The 14,019-nt window shown below is 35.4% G+C and overlaps 1 protein-coding gene across 2 annotated transcripts in view; it reads right to left on the bottom strand.

The window, feature by feature from the left end:
• COG5 (component of oligomeric golgi complex 5) overlaps positions 1 to 14,019 on the bottom strand; it is a 290,965-nt gene that overhangs the window by 272,580 nt on the left and 4,366 nt on the right. For both annotated transcript variants that reach the window (XM_015599504.2, XM_006925364.3), the window contains exons 2-5: positions 13,424 to 13,563; positions 7,317 to 7,374; positions 2,815 to 2,869; positions 2,644 to 2,713 (exon numbers count right to left, since the gene is read on the bottom strand). In XM_015599504.2, coding sequence (XP_015454990.1) covers positions 2,644 to 2,713; positions 2,815 to 2,869; positions 7,317 to 7,374; positions 13,424 to 13,563 — 323 coding nt within the window. The remainder of the gene's footprint in view (positions 1 to 2,643; positions 2,714 to 2,814; positions 2,870 to 7,316; positions 7,375 to 13,423; positions 13,564 to 14,019) is intronic.

The raw sequence follows: 14,019 nt of genomic DNA, 5'->3' as shown, positions 1-14,019 counted from the left end.
AATACACTGAATGAAATCAGGGGCAGATTAAACAGTACAGAAGAAATAACTAATGAACTTGAAGACAAAGTGATAGAAATTACCTAAAATAAAACACACAGGGAAAAAACTGTGGTGAGGGAATAAATGAATAGAACATCCAGTGATTTATGGGATACCTTGAAGACACCTAGTACAGTATATCTGTAATTGTAGCCCTTGAAGGAGAGGAAAGGGGAGGAACAGAAAAAATATTTGGAGAAATAATGGCCATACATTTTCCATATTTAATAAAAAAATTTTAAACCCACAGATCCAAAGGCAATTAACTGTAAGCAAAAACAAATACACACACACACATACACACTCTACACCAAGGCACATCATAATTTAACTGCTCAAAACCCAGTGATAAAATGAAAAATCTTAAAAACAGTGAGAAAAAGAACACATATACAGAGAAACAAAGATAATAACAGATTTCTCATAGGAAAACAACAAAAATGAGAAGACAGTTGAGCAGCATCTTTAAGATACTGAAAGAAACAAATCGTTCAATCTAGAATTCTATGTCCAGCAAAATAGCTTGCAAGTGAAAGATTAAATAAAGACATTTTTAGAAATACAAAAGCTGAAAAAAATTCAACAGCAGAAATATTAGAATAAGTTATTGGGGCAAATGGAAAATAATGCCACCTGAAAATATGAACCTAATCAAAGGAAAAAAGAGCATAGTTACTACATAGATATATATATTAGATTTTCTTTTTAAACCTCTCTTAAAAATAACTGTTTAAACAAAAACAATAACGATATATTGTGGGGGTTAAAACATATGTAAAAGTAAAATGTATGGTAATAGCACAAAGGCTGGGAGAAAACTGAAAGTATACTACTGTAAGGTTCTTCTACTATCCGTAAAGTGGTATAATATCACTAGAAGTTACATTGAGAAGTTAAAATGTATACTATACATCCTAGTGCAACCAGTAAAATAAAAGAGTTATAACTAAGAAGTCAACAAAGGAAGCAAATGGAATCATAAAAATATTCAATCAACCCAAAACAAGACAGAAAAAGAGGCAAAAAGGAACAAAGGAAAACAGAAAACATTACAAGATGATAGACTTAAACCTAACCATGTCAATAATCACATTAAATGTAAATAGTCTAAGCATCCAAATTAAAAAGCACAGTTTGTAAAACCCATTAAAAAAGCAAGACCCAACTATATGCAGTCTACAAGAAATGCGCTTTAAGTATAAGACAAAAATAAGTAAAAGTAAAATGATGGAAGGTGGCTCCATAGACTACACTACTACAGGTTAGCACGTCTGCTTTACACACAGAAGGTCCTGAGTTTGTGCCCCAGGTGGAGCCGTGGACTATACCCTGGGTGCATCAGGCCCCCCAAGTGCACCGGGGGTGCCATGCCCCGGGGTGCCAGGCCCCCTGAATATGCCGGGGGTGCACCAGGCCCCAGGTGCACACCGCAAGCATGTGGGAGGAGACACCCCGCCTTCAGAGATCCAGTTCTTAAGGGGAAACAGCAACATCCATGGGTCAGGTGTGGAAGGTGGGGGCAGAGGGGGCGGGGTTAAAGAGGGGAAAAAAGAAAAAGTAAAATGATGGAAAACTCAATGTCTCTGTCTACAAACCAATCTCTTAGGATTACTAACAGGAATAAATAAGATAATGCAGGTTAAGCACCGAACATATAGTGAACACTCTGTAGTGTTTGTTAACCACCACTATCTTAGCCTTTATTACAATACATTATAATCATCAGCCTGTCTCTCCTATTCTATCAGCTATTTGAGAGAAGACTGGTCTTAAGATGCCTCCAACACCAGCCTTTAGGCCAGTGTCTGAAGCAGAGTAAAATTTGGTGATGTTAAATGAACTGAAGAAAGGCGCCATGATAATCAGTGACTCCCAAAGTTGTGTCACACAGCAGACATTAGATGTTATAAACCAGGTTATTAACAGTGAGAATAGGGAAGTAGACATGGATAAAACAATAAAATTGTAGAGAAAACAACAGGAAATAAGAAAATCAATGAAGAAAAGACAGAATGTTGATAGAATAATGGTAAATACGATTACTACGGGAGAAGGGAAAGGTGTTGCTAATAGAAGACATGTAAAATTAAAAAAATGAGAGGGCAGTATCAGGCCCTCAGATTACATTAATAAAACATAAAAAGGAAATGAGAAGAATAAAAGAGAATTTTACTTTGTCTTTGTAAAATGAAGAGCAAAGTTAATGGATTTCCTAGGAAAATAACCCAAAGGAGAAAAAGATTTATGTATAAAATAAAATTATTCACAGCAGTAGTACCTACAATTGTGAAAAGTCTGAAACAATCTACATATCTAACTATAGGCAAACAGTTTTTTTATAATCTATAGAAACTATGTAGAAAATAAAAAGAAATAATTTTGATTTCTAAAAAGTTTATAAACAATTATATCTTCACAATAAGAAATTCATTTGAATAGTTTAGATTTGTATTTGAACTCAATAACTTATTTTAAAGCCCTTTAAGTTATTTTTCCCCTTTTCTCTCACCTTATTTTCGCAGAATTCATTCTCTTGAATTTGTCCACTTATAAAAACAAAATGAATAACAAAGTACAAAGATATGAAGAGTGAGACCCTACCTGAAGTCTTGCTAGCTGTGCAGTACGGGCTACTATTTTATTATATGGCTCAACAATTTTTGCTTTCATCCTAAAAGAAAAATAAAGAGAGGAGGGACAATGAAATTATCTTCAAAATATCAACAGATAAAAACCTCCCATTCCATTTATATACAAAATGAACAACAGTACCTATCAACAGCTCCCTGTAAAGCCCCAATTCTTGTCTGCATCATCTGAAGAACACCTAGGAAAACAAAACAGCTTACGTTACTTTGCAATTTTACAAGAGCTCAAGTTGGGTATAAAAAAGTTAAAGACAATCTATACCTACTTTACAATATATACACATATGTATAGAAAATTTCTATTTTTTCTGCCACCTTATAATCTAAGAAACCAATATTTTTACCTGTACCATTATAAAAGCCTCTAACTACCTCCCCTTCCAAATCTTGCTCCACTAAAGAAGTCTGACAAGGAATGGGGAGTAACTGCTTAATGGTTATAGGGTTCCCATTTGGAGTGAAGAAAAAGTTCTGGTATGAGATAGTGATGATTGCCCAACACTGTAAATGTAATTAATGTCACTGAATTATATGCTTTTAAATAGATAAAATGGTAAGTTTCATGTTAATGTGTATTGAAAAAAAATAAAAAAAAGAAGCCTCAGTGATCTTTAAAAGTGCAAATTGTATCATAACATTCCTCTGCTAAAAACCTTCCACAGTCTTCCCTTCACTCCTATGTTAGAACTAAAGTCCACAGCTTGGTCTACAAGGCCATACGTGACCCAGAAATGGTGTACTCTGCCTGGTATATTCTCTCCAACCCCCAAGCCCACTGCCAGGCTCCAAGTAGATAAACTACTACTCGTTCAAGCCCTGGTTTAACATAAACAATTACTAATAGATCCCTCAACTAATTTAGATTCTCTTGCTATTTTCTTCTACAGCATACATTTGCTTCTAGGCACTAATTACATTAAGTAATTACATATCCACTTGTGTATCTGTTTAATGTTTTACTCTTACTAGACTATAAATCCCTGGCTATTAGGAAAAGTGTCTTTTTCATTCACTATTGTATGACCAGAGCCTAACTCAAACTACTTCCCATGGAAAGTAATCAATAAATATTTGTTAATTAGTTACATGCTAGATAAATAATAAACATGGACAGCAAGTATATTATTGCCTTTACTCTCTATCTATATGACATGGTAAACTTTTCACAAAATTTTAAAAATATTTTCAAAAAGACAGATCTTAAATTGTATTATTTTATGTTGCTAAAAATAGGCTTTCCAATATTACAGATTTAATTACCTTGAACTGCATTCTTTAAAACTCAGTTTCTATATTCAACTGGCATAGCTGTAGTTTTGAAACATAAATTTAAGTATATTATGTTGTTATATATTAGATGAAGTTATATTAGAACTAATAAACATTCCTATCAGCATACAAATAAATATTCTTTAAAATGGCTCAGTCCAGTAAAATCTTCTCTGGTCCCAAGGATTCCCAATTTTCTGGTTTTAGGGTTCACTGACCTTAAACCTACAAAAATGCACTGCCCTTACTTGTTATCATTTCCTTACATCTTATTCTCTCCGCAATGCAATTTCAATAGGCTTTTTATATATACTCCATCAAAACAAGTCTTATCAAGGCCACCAGAAATCTCCAAGATGTTAAATTTGATTTTTGGTTCTGTCTTTATCTGGTTCAAACTCTCAGAAATTCATGACATAAACCACTCCCTCTCTGAAACATTTTTTTCCACAGGGCTTCCAAGTCATCATCCTCGCTGGGTTTCCTCCTATCTCATACGTTGCTCCTACTCCTCCTCTATTAGATTTCTACATGCTGGAGTATTCCAAGATTTGATGATCAGACATCTTTTCTTTCTCCATCTACAATTTCTCTTAGGGATTTCATTCAATCTTAATGTTTTAAATACTATCTGTTCAATAAAGTACTGATTTTATACATATATCCACTTATACACACATATATACATATATTTGTATAAATTTCCATTATATTTGCTTACTTATATATGTACACATGCGTGAGCGAGCACACACGCGCGCACACAGACACACAAATCTCTAACCCTGAACTCTCTTATTTCAAATTTAAGATGCCTGAGATAACTTCTGCCCCACCCCTGATACATCAAAATCATAATCTTCTCTGGTCTAACCATTTCAGTTACTCATACCATCATACAATTTTCCAGACTAAAATCTTAGGAGTCACTCCTGGTGACTTTCTACCTTAGCCTTTTCATCTCTCATCAACAAAGTCTATCATCTGCCCCCATTTTATTCCATCTATTTCTCTCTGTCTTTACATCCACCATTCTAGTCAACTTCTTCCAATAACTTCTAAATTGATACCCCCTAATTCTACTCTTGCCTTCCTATAGAACCAGAGAACACTTTTAAGAGCATTAATCTTATGACATAAAACCCCTAATTAAAACCTTCTAATGGTTTATCATTACATTTAGAATGAAATTCAACATTCCTTCCCAAGGACCTCATCTATAATTCTCTCCCTTGTTCACTAAAAATCCAGTCATACTGGCCTTCTTTCTGCTCCTCAACATCCCAAACAAATACCTACCTTCCCATTTATTGGTCCCTCAGGTTACAACATTCTTCTCTCCAGATCTTCATATGATAGCTCTTTCTCATTATCCAGATCTCAGCTCAGATATCATCTTCTCAAAAAGGTCTCCGTGACCATCCTAGCTAGTAAGGGACTACCCTTCCTTTACACCATCATCCATTTGATTTTCTTTGTAGGACTTACAAATACCTTTACTTTCCTATTTGTACATTTTTTCCTGTCTATTTCTCCACCTAGAACTTAAGTTCCATAGGAACAGTGACTTCGTCTACTGTTCACAGGTGCCTGAAACCTAACAAGTTCTCAGTTACTATTTGACTGAGTGAATGAATGAATGAGTGAGGATATCTTTTTTTTATAAAATAGGTTTACTTCAATATTCCCTAAGACAGGGACTCTGTCTATTATTACAGCTGCCTAGAACCTAGCAAGTTCTCAATATTTAAATGAATAAATGAACAAAAAATAAATAGGGGGCAGTTTTAATAAAATAGACTTAATAAATATACCTCCAAACTACTCATATGTCAAAATTTTAAATATATAGGGAAAAAAGCAGATGATGTAGAGGCTGGAAGAATATTCTTTTTCAAATACATACCATACTTCTCAGCATCTCAAAAGAACATTCTAATAAGGGCTTATAAATACAAATCATACTAAAATGAATACTAACCAATTCATACTTTGACATTTTATGTTCAAATAATCTGGAGAATATGCTTAGATTATCACAGGAATTCAGAGAAGCCAGCCTTTGTACTCTACACACTCATCCAACAAACAGTTATTCTGACTCAACCTAACAGTATATTTTAAATGTTGTAACCATCGAAAAGCACTCCAGGAAAAACAAGCACATTATAGAACTAAACACATAAGAATACCACGATGAGAAGTATTTGTTGTGATTTTACATATATACATTCACATATACATTAAGAATCAATGTACTACCGAGCCATCGTTATGGGTTTTTACAAATGAAACAATCATTTATCACTTGTTTTAAAAAATTACCATTAAAACAGGATATTTACTTGCTTCTAAAAACACACAAAAAATGTTGAGATTAAAAAACAAAATTAATTTCCAAGAGTTAAGTCAGTACTTAGAGCCCTTTAATTTTCCCAAGAACATAGTCTGACATAAAATTTAAATATTAAAATATCAGTCAAACTACTATTTCCAAAAATATTAAGTTCTTCATCAAGATGTCTAGGAACAGTGTACATACTGAGAATACCTCTGAGTGCATAAAAAATACTGGGGGAAACATTAAAGAATACTGCATCACAAAAAACAACATTCTTCCTCCTTAAGAATTTGATCAACCCAGTAAAAAATCACTTAGCTTTCTGTTGATGTGCAATGATTAATGATAATCACAACACAAATGATAATATAAAACACAATATTAACATTTCCTATTTATGAGACATAGTTTAATCAAGAGAATAAAAATTTATAAAAGATTTAGCCAATCAAAAATAAGAGGACTCATAAAAATAAAAATCTAATGTATTATTATTCTACTATACTTTCATTGAATAGTTTTGAAGAAAGAAAAAAATAAGGAAAAATTCAGGCTTACTTCCACTATTACTCACTCTGATGTTTTTGTTGTTTTAATTAACAGTTATAGAAGCACTAATATGTGTCAGGAATTGTTCTAAGAATTGTGCTAGTTCATTTAATCCTCCAAACACCATGTTAGTGCCTATTAATACTTCTCCTTTATAGATAAAACTGAGACACAGAAAGATTAAGTAACTTCTCCAAAGTTATGCATCTAGTGAAAGCAAGAATTTGAACCCAGATAGTTTAGTTCAGGGTCAGCAAAGTTTTATTAAAGATTTGTTGGAACACAGCCACACATGTTCACTTACATATTGTCTGGCTGTTTTCACTCTGCAATGGCAGTTTAGTAGGTGCAACAGAAACAGTACGGCCCGCAAAGTCTAAAATATTTACTATCTGACCCTTAACAGAAGAAATTTGCCAATCCCTGGTTTAACTCTACAGAATCTGTAATAATTAATGGAAATATACCTTCCAAAGACTCAATGCCAGTTGCTTGTGCCAGTAAATCTTCATGTCTTGTAACAACCTGAAAATCAAAACTGAATAATCAGCATATACTCTTAAGTATCAGATATTTTTTCTTTCTAACTGCAATGTAGAACTAAAGGTCTCTCTCCAGATAAGATGAGGGCAAATACTAACATTAAAAAAAAAAAAATACAGATTACAAGAGTGTGTTTGAGATAAGTTATTAACAGGAACACAAACACGCTCTATAGTTCGACAGAGCCAAAGAAGATACAGCATTTTCACTAGCCCTTCCCTTCCTAATAGGATGTACAGGTGGAATTGTGCCAAAAATGAAAAATAAAAAACACCTAATTCTTGCTGTGCTATTATACACTTTCCCTTTAAAGATGTTTTCGAACATCAGATTTTCTTAGTTCTTGAAGTTAATTCAGCCATCATCAAGACCACATTCCAATCTGGAAAGATAAAGTAGAGTCAGTGCCTACCTACCCCTGAACATGTCTCTGCTTCCAGTTTCCAAGTGTCGCAGCAAATCCTCTTCCCTACAGAAGATTTATTTTTATGAAAATTAAAAAACTAAAAAGGTTTTATGAAAATTAAAAAGCTAAAAAGGTTGAGTTAAAGGCCACATGTAAGAAAGTCCTAGAAACATTAAGAAAACATGTAAATCTTTAGACTACAAGAATCTTTATCACTTTTGATCCTTTAACCCAATGAATAAGAAGTTTCATGTCTAATCTCTAAACTGAAGCTCCTAAGCAACAAGCATTCATTTAATGGAATCCCTGCATCCTCCACTTAGTCCTGTTTCAGATATCAGTGTCATTCTATGAAGCTCTTTCTATCATATCCATCTAAAATAAGTGTTTCTTTTGGTCCCTTATGTCTCTTATCCTTAAGATTGCCAGATGTAAATTTCCCCCAGTCCACTGATACAGTCATCAATGTGTCCATTCTAACAAGACGAATTGTCTTTTAATTCTCTATTATTTGTACCTTAGACTTTGGAAAGGTTGAAAAGTCTAAAACTACACTTTCAAAGACTCTGCTGTAGTCAATTAGATGACTTTCTAAGAGATTTAGAAGACAGAAGAAAAAGGAAAGCTATCTTCCTATTACTGTTTCAATGAGTAAGCAAGGTCCTGAGACCTGAGCATTTAGAAGAAGTTGATACGCTGGTCATTCCATAGTTCAGTTACCAGGTACCCAGAAGCAGAATTTTAGCAGTGGCATGGGAGATAATAGCAGGAGCTTCCAGGCTTCTGTGTTGCATCAGGGGCATATCCTTCAACTCAGTCGACTAGCTGTCATCCAACGATTACATATATGCATCCAATTCTCTGTATCAAATATCTCCCTGCTTTAAATAGCCAGAGTAGTTTCTGTTTTCTGTACTAAGCCTCAACTAATTTACGCCTTAGTACAACTTTGGTCATTTTGATCATCTCAATAATATTTTTAATTATTTTCATTATGATTTATTTATGAGTATGGTTAGCATCAACCCAATTTTTTTCTGCAAAAAAAAACAATTTCAACTGGTACAAATCTCATACTAGGACTCAGAAACTTTCACCTCACATCCAAAACTACCATAAGTGTAACTTCTCCCCTCTAAGAGATGTTATTCCTGCAGAAAAGGTATTGCCTGCAAGGAATAAGGAAAATACCAACCATAAAAGGACAGAAAGGATTTCAGGTGGTTCTTGAAAAAAGCCACCCTCTGAGATCTCTATTAACACTTCGTACCATTCTATTTAAAACAGATATCACTTGCCTGTCATTATTTCTCCCGCTGGTCTGTGAGTCCTTGTAGAGGCAGAAAAATGTGTTTATTTTTCTGTCCCTAGAGCCTAATGCAAAGCCTGACACTTAAAAGTGTTTTATAAATGCTTATCAATAAAGACTGAGGTTCCAGTCGAGATGGCGGAGTAGCTAAACACTGTGTTTTCCTCGTCTCACAACCACACCAAAATTGCAACTAAACTACAAAACAACGATCATTAAGAACTGCCTAAAATCTAATTGAATAAGAAGTCCTACAAGTAAGGATATACAGAAAAAGCCACATCGAGACTAGTAGGAGGGATGGAGACACAGCATAAGCTACACCCACACCCATGCGTGATGGTTAAAAATCAGGAAGGGTATTTGGGCTACGAAGGTCACCCCTGAGGTGAGAGGGGTCCCAGTTCCATACCAGACTCCCCCACCTAGGGTTACAGTGCCAGGAAGAGAGGTTTCCACAATTTCTGGCTGTGAAAACAGCAGAGATTGTGGCTGATATGGAAGGCTGCTGGAGTCCAAGGTACCTCTCTTAAAAGGCCTGCACACAAACGTACTTACTGAAAGACTCTCTTGCTCTGAGTTCTAGGCCTAGTGCAGTAGCTTGAAAGGCACCAGAGCCACACCTAGAGGAACTGAATTATCTGGCTTCAGGGTAACTGCTGGAAAGGCAGCTCTCTCCCAGACAGAAGTGTTGGCAGAAGTCATTGTTCCTTTGTTGAGATCTCCCCCATCCCTGCATGCAGACACAGGCAGGCACCATATCTGAGTCTCCATTAACTTGGCTAAAACTGGTCACCACGCTCTGATCACTCCCTGAGACCTCACCCCAACCAACTTGCAGGCCCACCCAAGCCACTTCCAGTGGCTTTTCCATACAAACAGCCTGTCTTGGCTCAGGCTGCAGACTTTCCTAAAATCTCTCAAAGGTTCACAAACCTCAAACAAGCAGCATCTGACCTCTATATGCCCCATACCTCTTGCTAAGCAGCCCCATCTCAGCACTAACACCAACCAGCCTCAGTTCTCAGCTTAACCTCTTCTAGACACCTTAAAGCCCAGCACAAGTAGCAACCATTTGCAAGTCACTTTGCAGCTCAAACAAGTTGCCCCAGACAATGCGCAGGCAGCAGCTGACCTTGGTCTGCACCAGAGCCCCTCCCAAGAGGCCCTAGAACAATAAACCTAGTGTCCAGCTTCAGACCACACGAAATGACACACCCAAAGGGCAGACTGGGCAGGCACCAAAGCCCTGCTAAAGTGAATCCTGCTCTATACAATCAGCCCCCGCACAAGAGTTCCTCCACTGTAGACACATCTAGTCCTTACAACTAATCAGTTTGAGGGTAATCCCCTCCACTGACGTGCCAACAACAACGAAGGCTCAACTACAACTGGAGGGCACACATAACGCACACAAGGTACACAACTGGAGCACCCAGCTCAGGTGACCAGGGAGACTGTGCCACTGGACTCCACAAGACATCTACTACATAAGGCCACTTTACTAAGACCAGGAGACACCAGTTCTACCTAATACACGGAAACAAACAGGAAGGTAGCCAAAATGGAGAGACAAAAAAACATGTCCCAAATGAAGGAACAGAACAAAGCTCCAGAAAAAAAAAACTAAACAAAATAGAGACAAGCAATCTACCAGATGCAGGGTTCAAAACACTAGTTATAAGGATATTCAATGATCTCAGTGAAAACTTCAATAAAGAGATAGGAAACATAAAAATGAAGATAGAAAACATAAAAAAGAACCAGTCAGAAGTGAAGAATATAATAATTGAAATGAAGACTACATTAGAGGGAATCAACTGATTAGATGAAGCAGAGAATCAGATCAGCAATTTCGAAGATAAGGTAGCAGAAAACATCCAACCGCAATAACAACAAGAGAAAAGAATCCAAAAAAATGAGGATAGTTGGTACACACAACATCCAGCATATCAACATTCGCATCATAAGAGTATCAAAAGGAGAAGAGACACACCAAGGAACTGAAAACCTATTTGAAGAAATAATGACTGAAAACTTAATTCCCTGACCTGGTGAAGGAAATAGACATACAAGTCCAAGAACGCAGAGTCTCAAACAAGATGAACCCAAACAGGTCCGTGCCAAGACACATCATAATTAAAATGCCAACGGTTAATGATAAAGAGAGAATCTTAAAGTAGCAAGAGAAAGCAGTTAGTTACCTACAAAGGAATTGCCATAAAACTGTTGGCTGATTTCTGAACAGAAACTCGCCACAGGCCAGAGGAACTGGCACAAAATATTCAAAGTGATGAAAAGCAAGGACCTTCTGTGCTTGCTTTGGTAGCACACATACCAAAAGGACCCACAACCAATTTTACTCTACCCAGTAAAGCTATCATTAGAATCGAAGAACAGATAAAAAGCTTTCTAGACGAGAAAAAGCTAAAGGAGTTCATCACTACCAAACTAGTCTTACAAGAAATGTTAAAGGGCTTTCTTTAAGAAGAAAAAAAAGATCAAAAATAGGAATAATAAAATGGCAATAATTACATGTCTAACAATTTCTTTAAATGTAAATGGATTAAATGTTCCAATCAAAAGTCACAGGGTGGCCGAATGAATAACAAAACAAGACCCTTACATGTACTGCCTACAAAAGACTCACTTCAGATCCAAAGACACACACAGACTGAAAGGGATAGAAAAAGATATTTCATGAAAATGGAAACAAACAAAAAAAGGTGGGGTAAGAATATCAGACAAAATAGGCTTTGAAACAAAGGTTATATAGCAAAAGACAAAGAAGGACCTAATAATCTCACTTCTGGGTATTTATTCGAGGAAACCCAAAGCACTACCTCAAAAGGACATGTGTATCCCTATGTTCATTGCAGAATTTATTTACAATAGCCAAGATATGGAGGCAACCTGGGTGTTCATCAATGGATGAATGGATAAAGAAGTGGAACATATATACTACGGAAAATTATTCAGCTATGAAAAAAAAAAGTTAAATCTTGCCATCTGTAACAACATGGATGGACCTAGAGAGAGTATTCTGCTGAGTGGAGAATAAGTCAGACAGAGAAAAGGTAAATGTCATATGATTTCATTTATATATGGAAACCAGAGAATAAGATAAATAAAAACAGAAACAGGCTCATAGAAAACATTTTGATGGTTGTCAGATTGAGGATGGGGAGACAGGGCAATGGGTGAAGGGAGGAGGTACAAATCGGTAATTACAAAATAGTCATGGGATGTAGAAAACAGCATGGAGAACAGTCAGTAGTATTGTAATAACTATTTAAGGTGTCAGATGGGGACTGGATTTATTGGGTAATCATTTCCTAAGTTATATAACTGTCTAATCAATGCATTCTACACCTGAAACTAATACATTGTATATCAATGTAATTGAAAAATAAAATATTTTTAAAATGGCAAAAAATAAATATTGAATTCTAATTATATAATCAGAATTTTAGAGTCGAAGTGACCTTAGAAGTCATCCCAGTCCTAAGCTGCTCTTTCAATTGATGAAGAAAGCAAGACAGAAAACATTTAAGCAAATATGTCTCATCTTATACCAGATTTAGGTTTCCTGGTAAACAGTCAATTCATTCATGAATTTGTTCATTCATTTAAATATTTATTAAGTGCCTACTCAGACAAAAGCAACACTAGGAAGTATACCATAAAATCGCCCAATAAAAATTATAGAATTGTAGTAGAGGAAGGAACTGTCAAGATCTTCTAGTACAACCTCTTCCTTCTTACTCACTTGAATTTTTTAAAACAAATAAAGACTCAAAGATGTTAGGTGATATAAAAGGCAACAAAACAGCTGAAATTAAGACCCTCCTCCTAATGCCCTATATTGTGTTCTATCCCACCACCAGTTTATGAACTCTGTAATTTCAGCAAATGTTACACTTCTTGCTCATGAGTGTGAACTGCCAATGTGAACATCCCAGTATTTCTTATTCACACAGTTCTACTTCTAAAATCCCATTTTCTATCATTTATCAGTCATCTTATTTTTTGCCCATCTCTTATATTCACTGCATGTCAGTTAAAGTGGTAAAAAAAAAAAAAAGGATGAATAATAGAATAATAGGTTTTGGACAGATGGGCATATTAGTTTTTCAACTAACAAAAAGTAGTTTACAGAAAATTTTTCTAAATTATAATTTGAAAAATAAGCCACACTGGTTAAGTTATACATCTGTTCATGTAAATGTGCATTTAGATTAAATAAAAGGATTATAAAAATGATAAATTATCACTTTAATTTGAATAATCTGTATCATCAAGAAGATTGGAATTACCTGTAGATGTAGTTCTTTATCCAACTGACTGATTCCTTGGGCAAGTTTTGCTAGTTGTTCAGCAATTACAGCTTGATGAATAGATTGGGAAGTATAAGTCTTTACATCAAAGTCTTCACTTAAAAAATCACTATAACACTCTGGAAGAAAACAATAAGGAAAAGTCTTTATCAATTATGCTGCACCAAATCACAGACATAAACAACAAAACAATTACAATCATAGTTAACATATTTTGAGGTATTTCTATACACCAGAAACTACTGTAAATAAGAAGAGGAAGAGGCAGCAGCAGAAGAGTGGTAATATTCACTGAGGGCTTACTATGTGCCAGGCACTGATCTAAGCACTTTCCAAGTATTAACTCACACAACCCTGATGAAACTATCATTTTCCCCATTTCGTAGATGAAGAGACAGTCACAGACGTGGCATGCAACTTGTCCAACCTTATTGTCTAAGATATGAACCCAGGCAGTCTAGCTGCAGAGCCCACACTCTTAACCACTATGCTACACTACTAAAAGTTAATTTTTATGAGTGAGTCAAAAGGAAAATATTGAGTAAAACATTAAAAATGAACTACTCCCCATAGCC

Source organism: Pteropus alecto, unplaced genomic scaffold, assembly GCF_000325575.1.
Source record: "Pteropus alecto unplaced genomic scaffold, ASM32557v1 scaffold109, whole genome shotgun sequence".
In the NCBI taxonomy this organism is placed as follows: domain Eukaryota; kingdom Metazoa; phylum Chordata; class Mammalia; order Chiroptera; family Pteropodidae; genus Pteropus; species Pteropus alecto.
The sequence above is the reverse complement of the archived record's forward strand: the minus strand, read 5'-3'. Positions and strand labels throughout refer to the sequence as shown.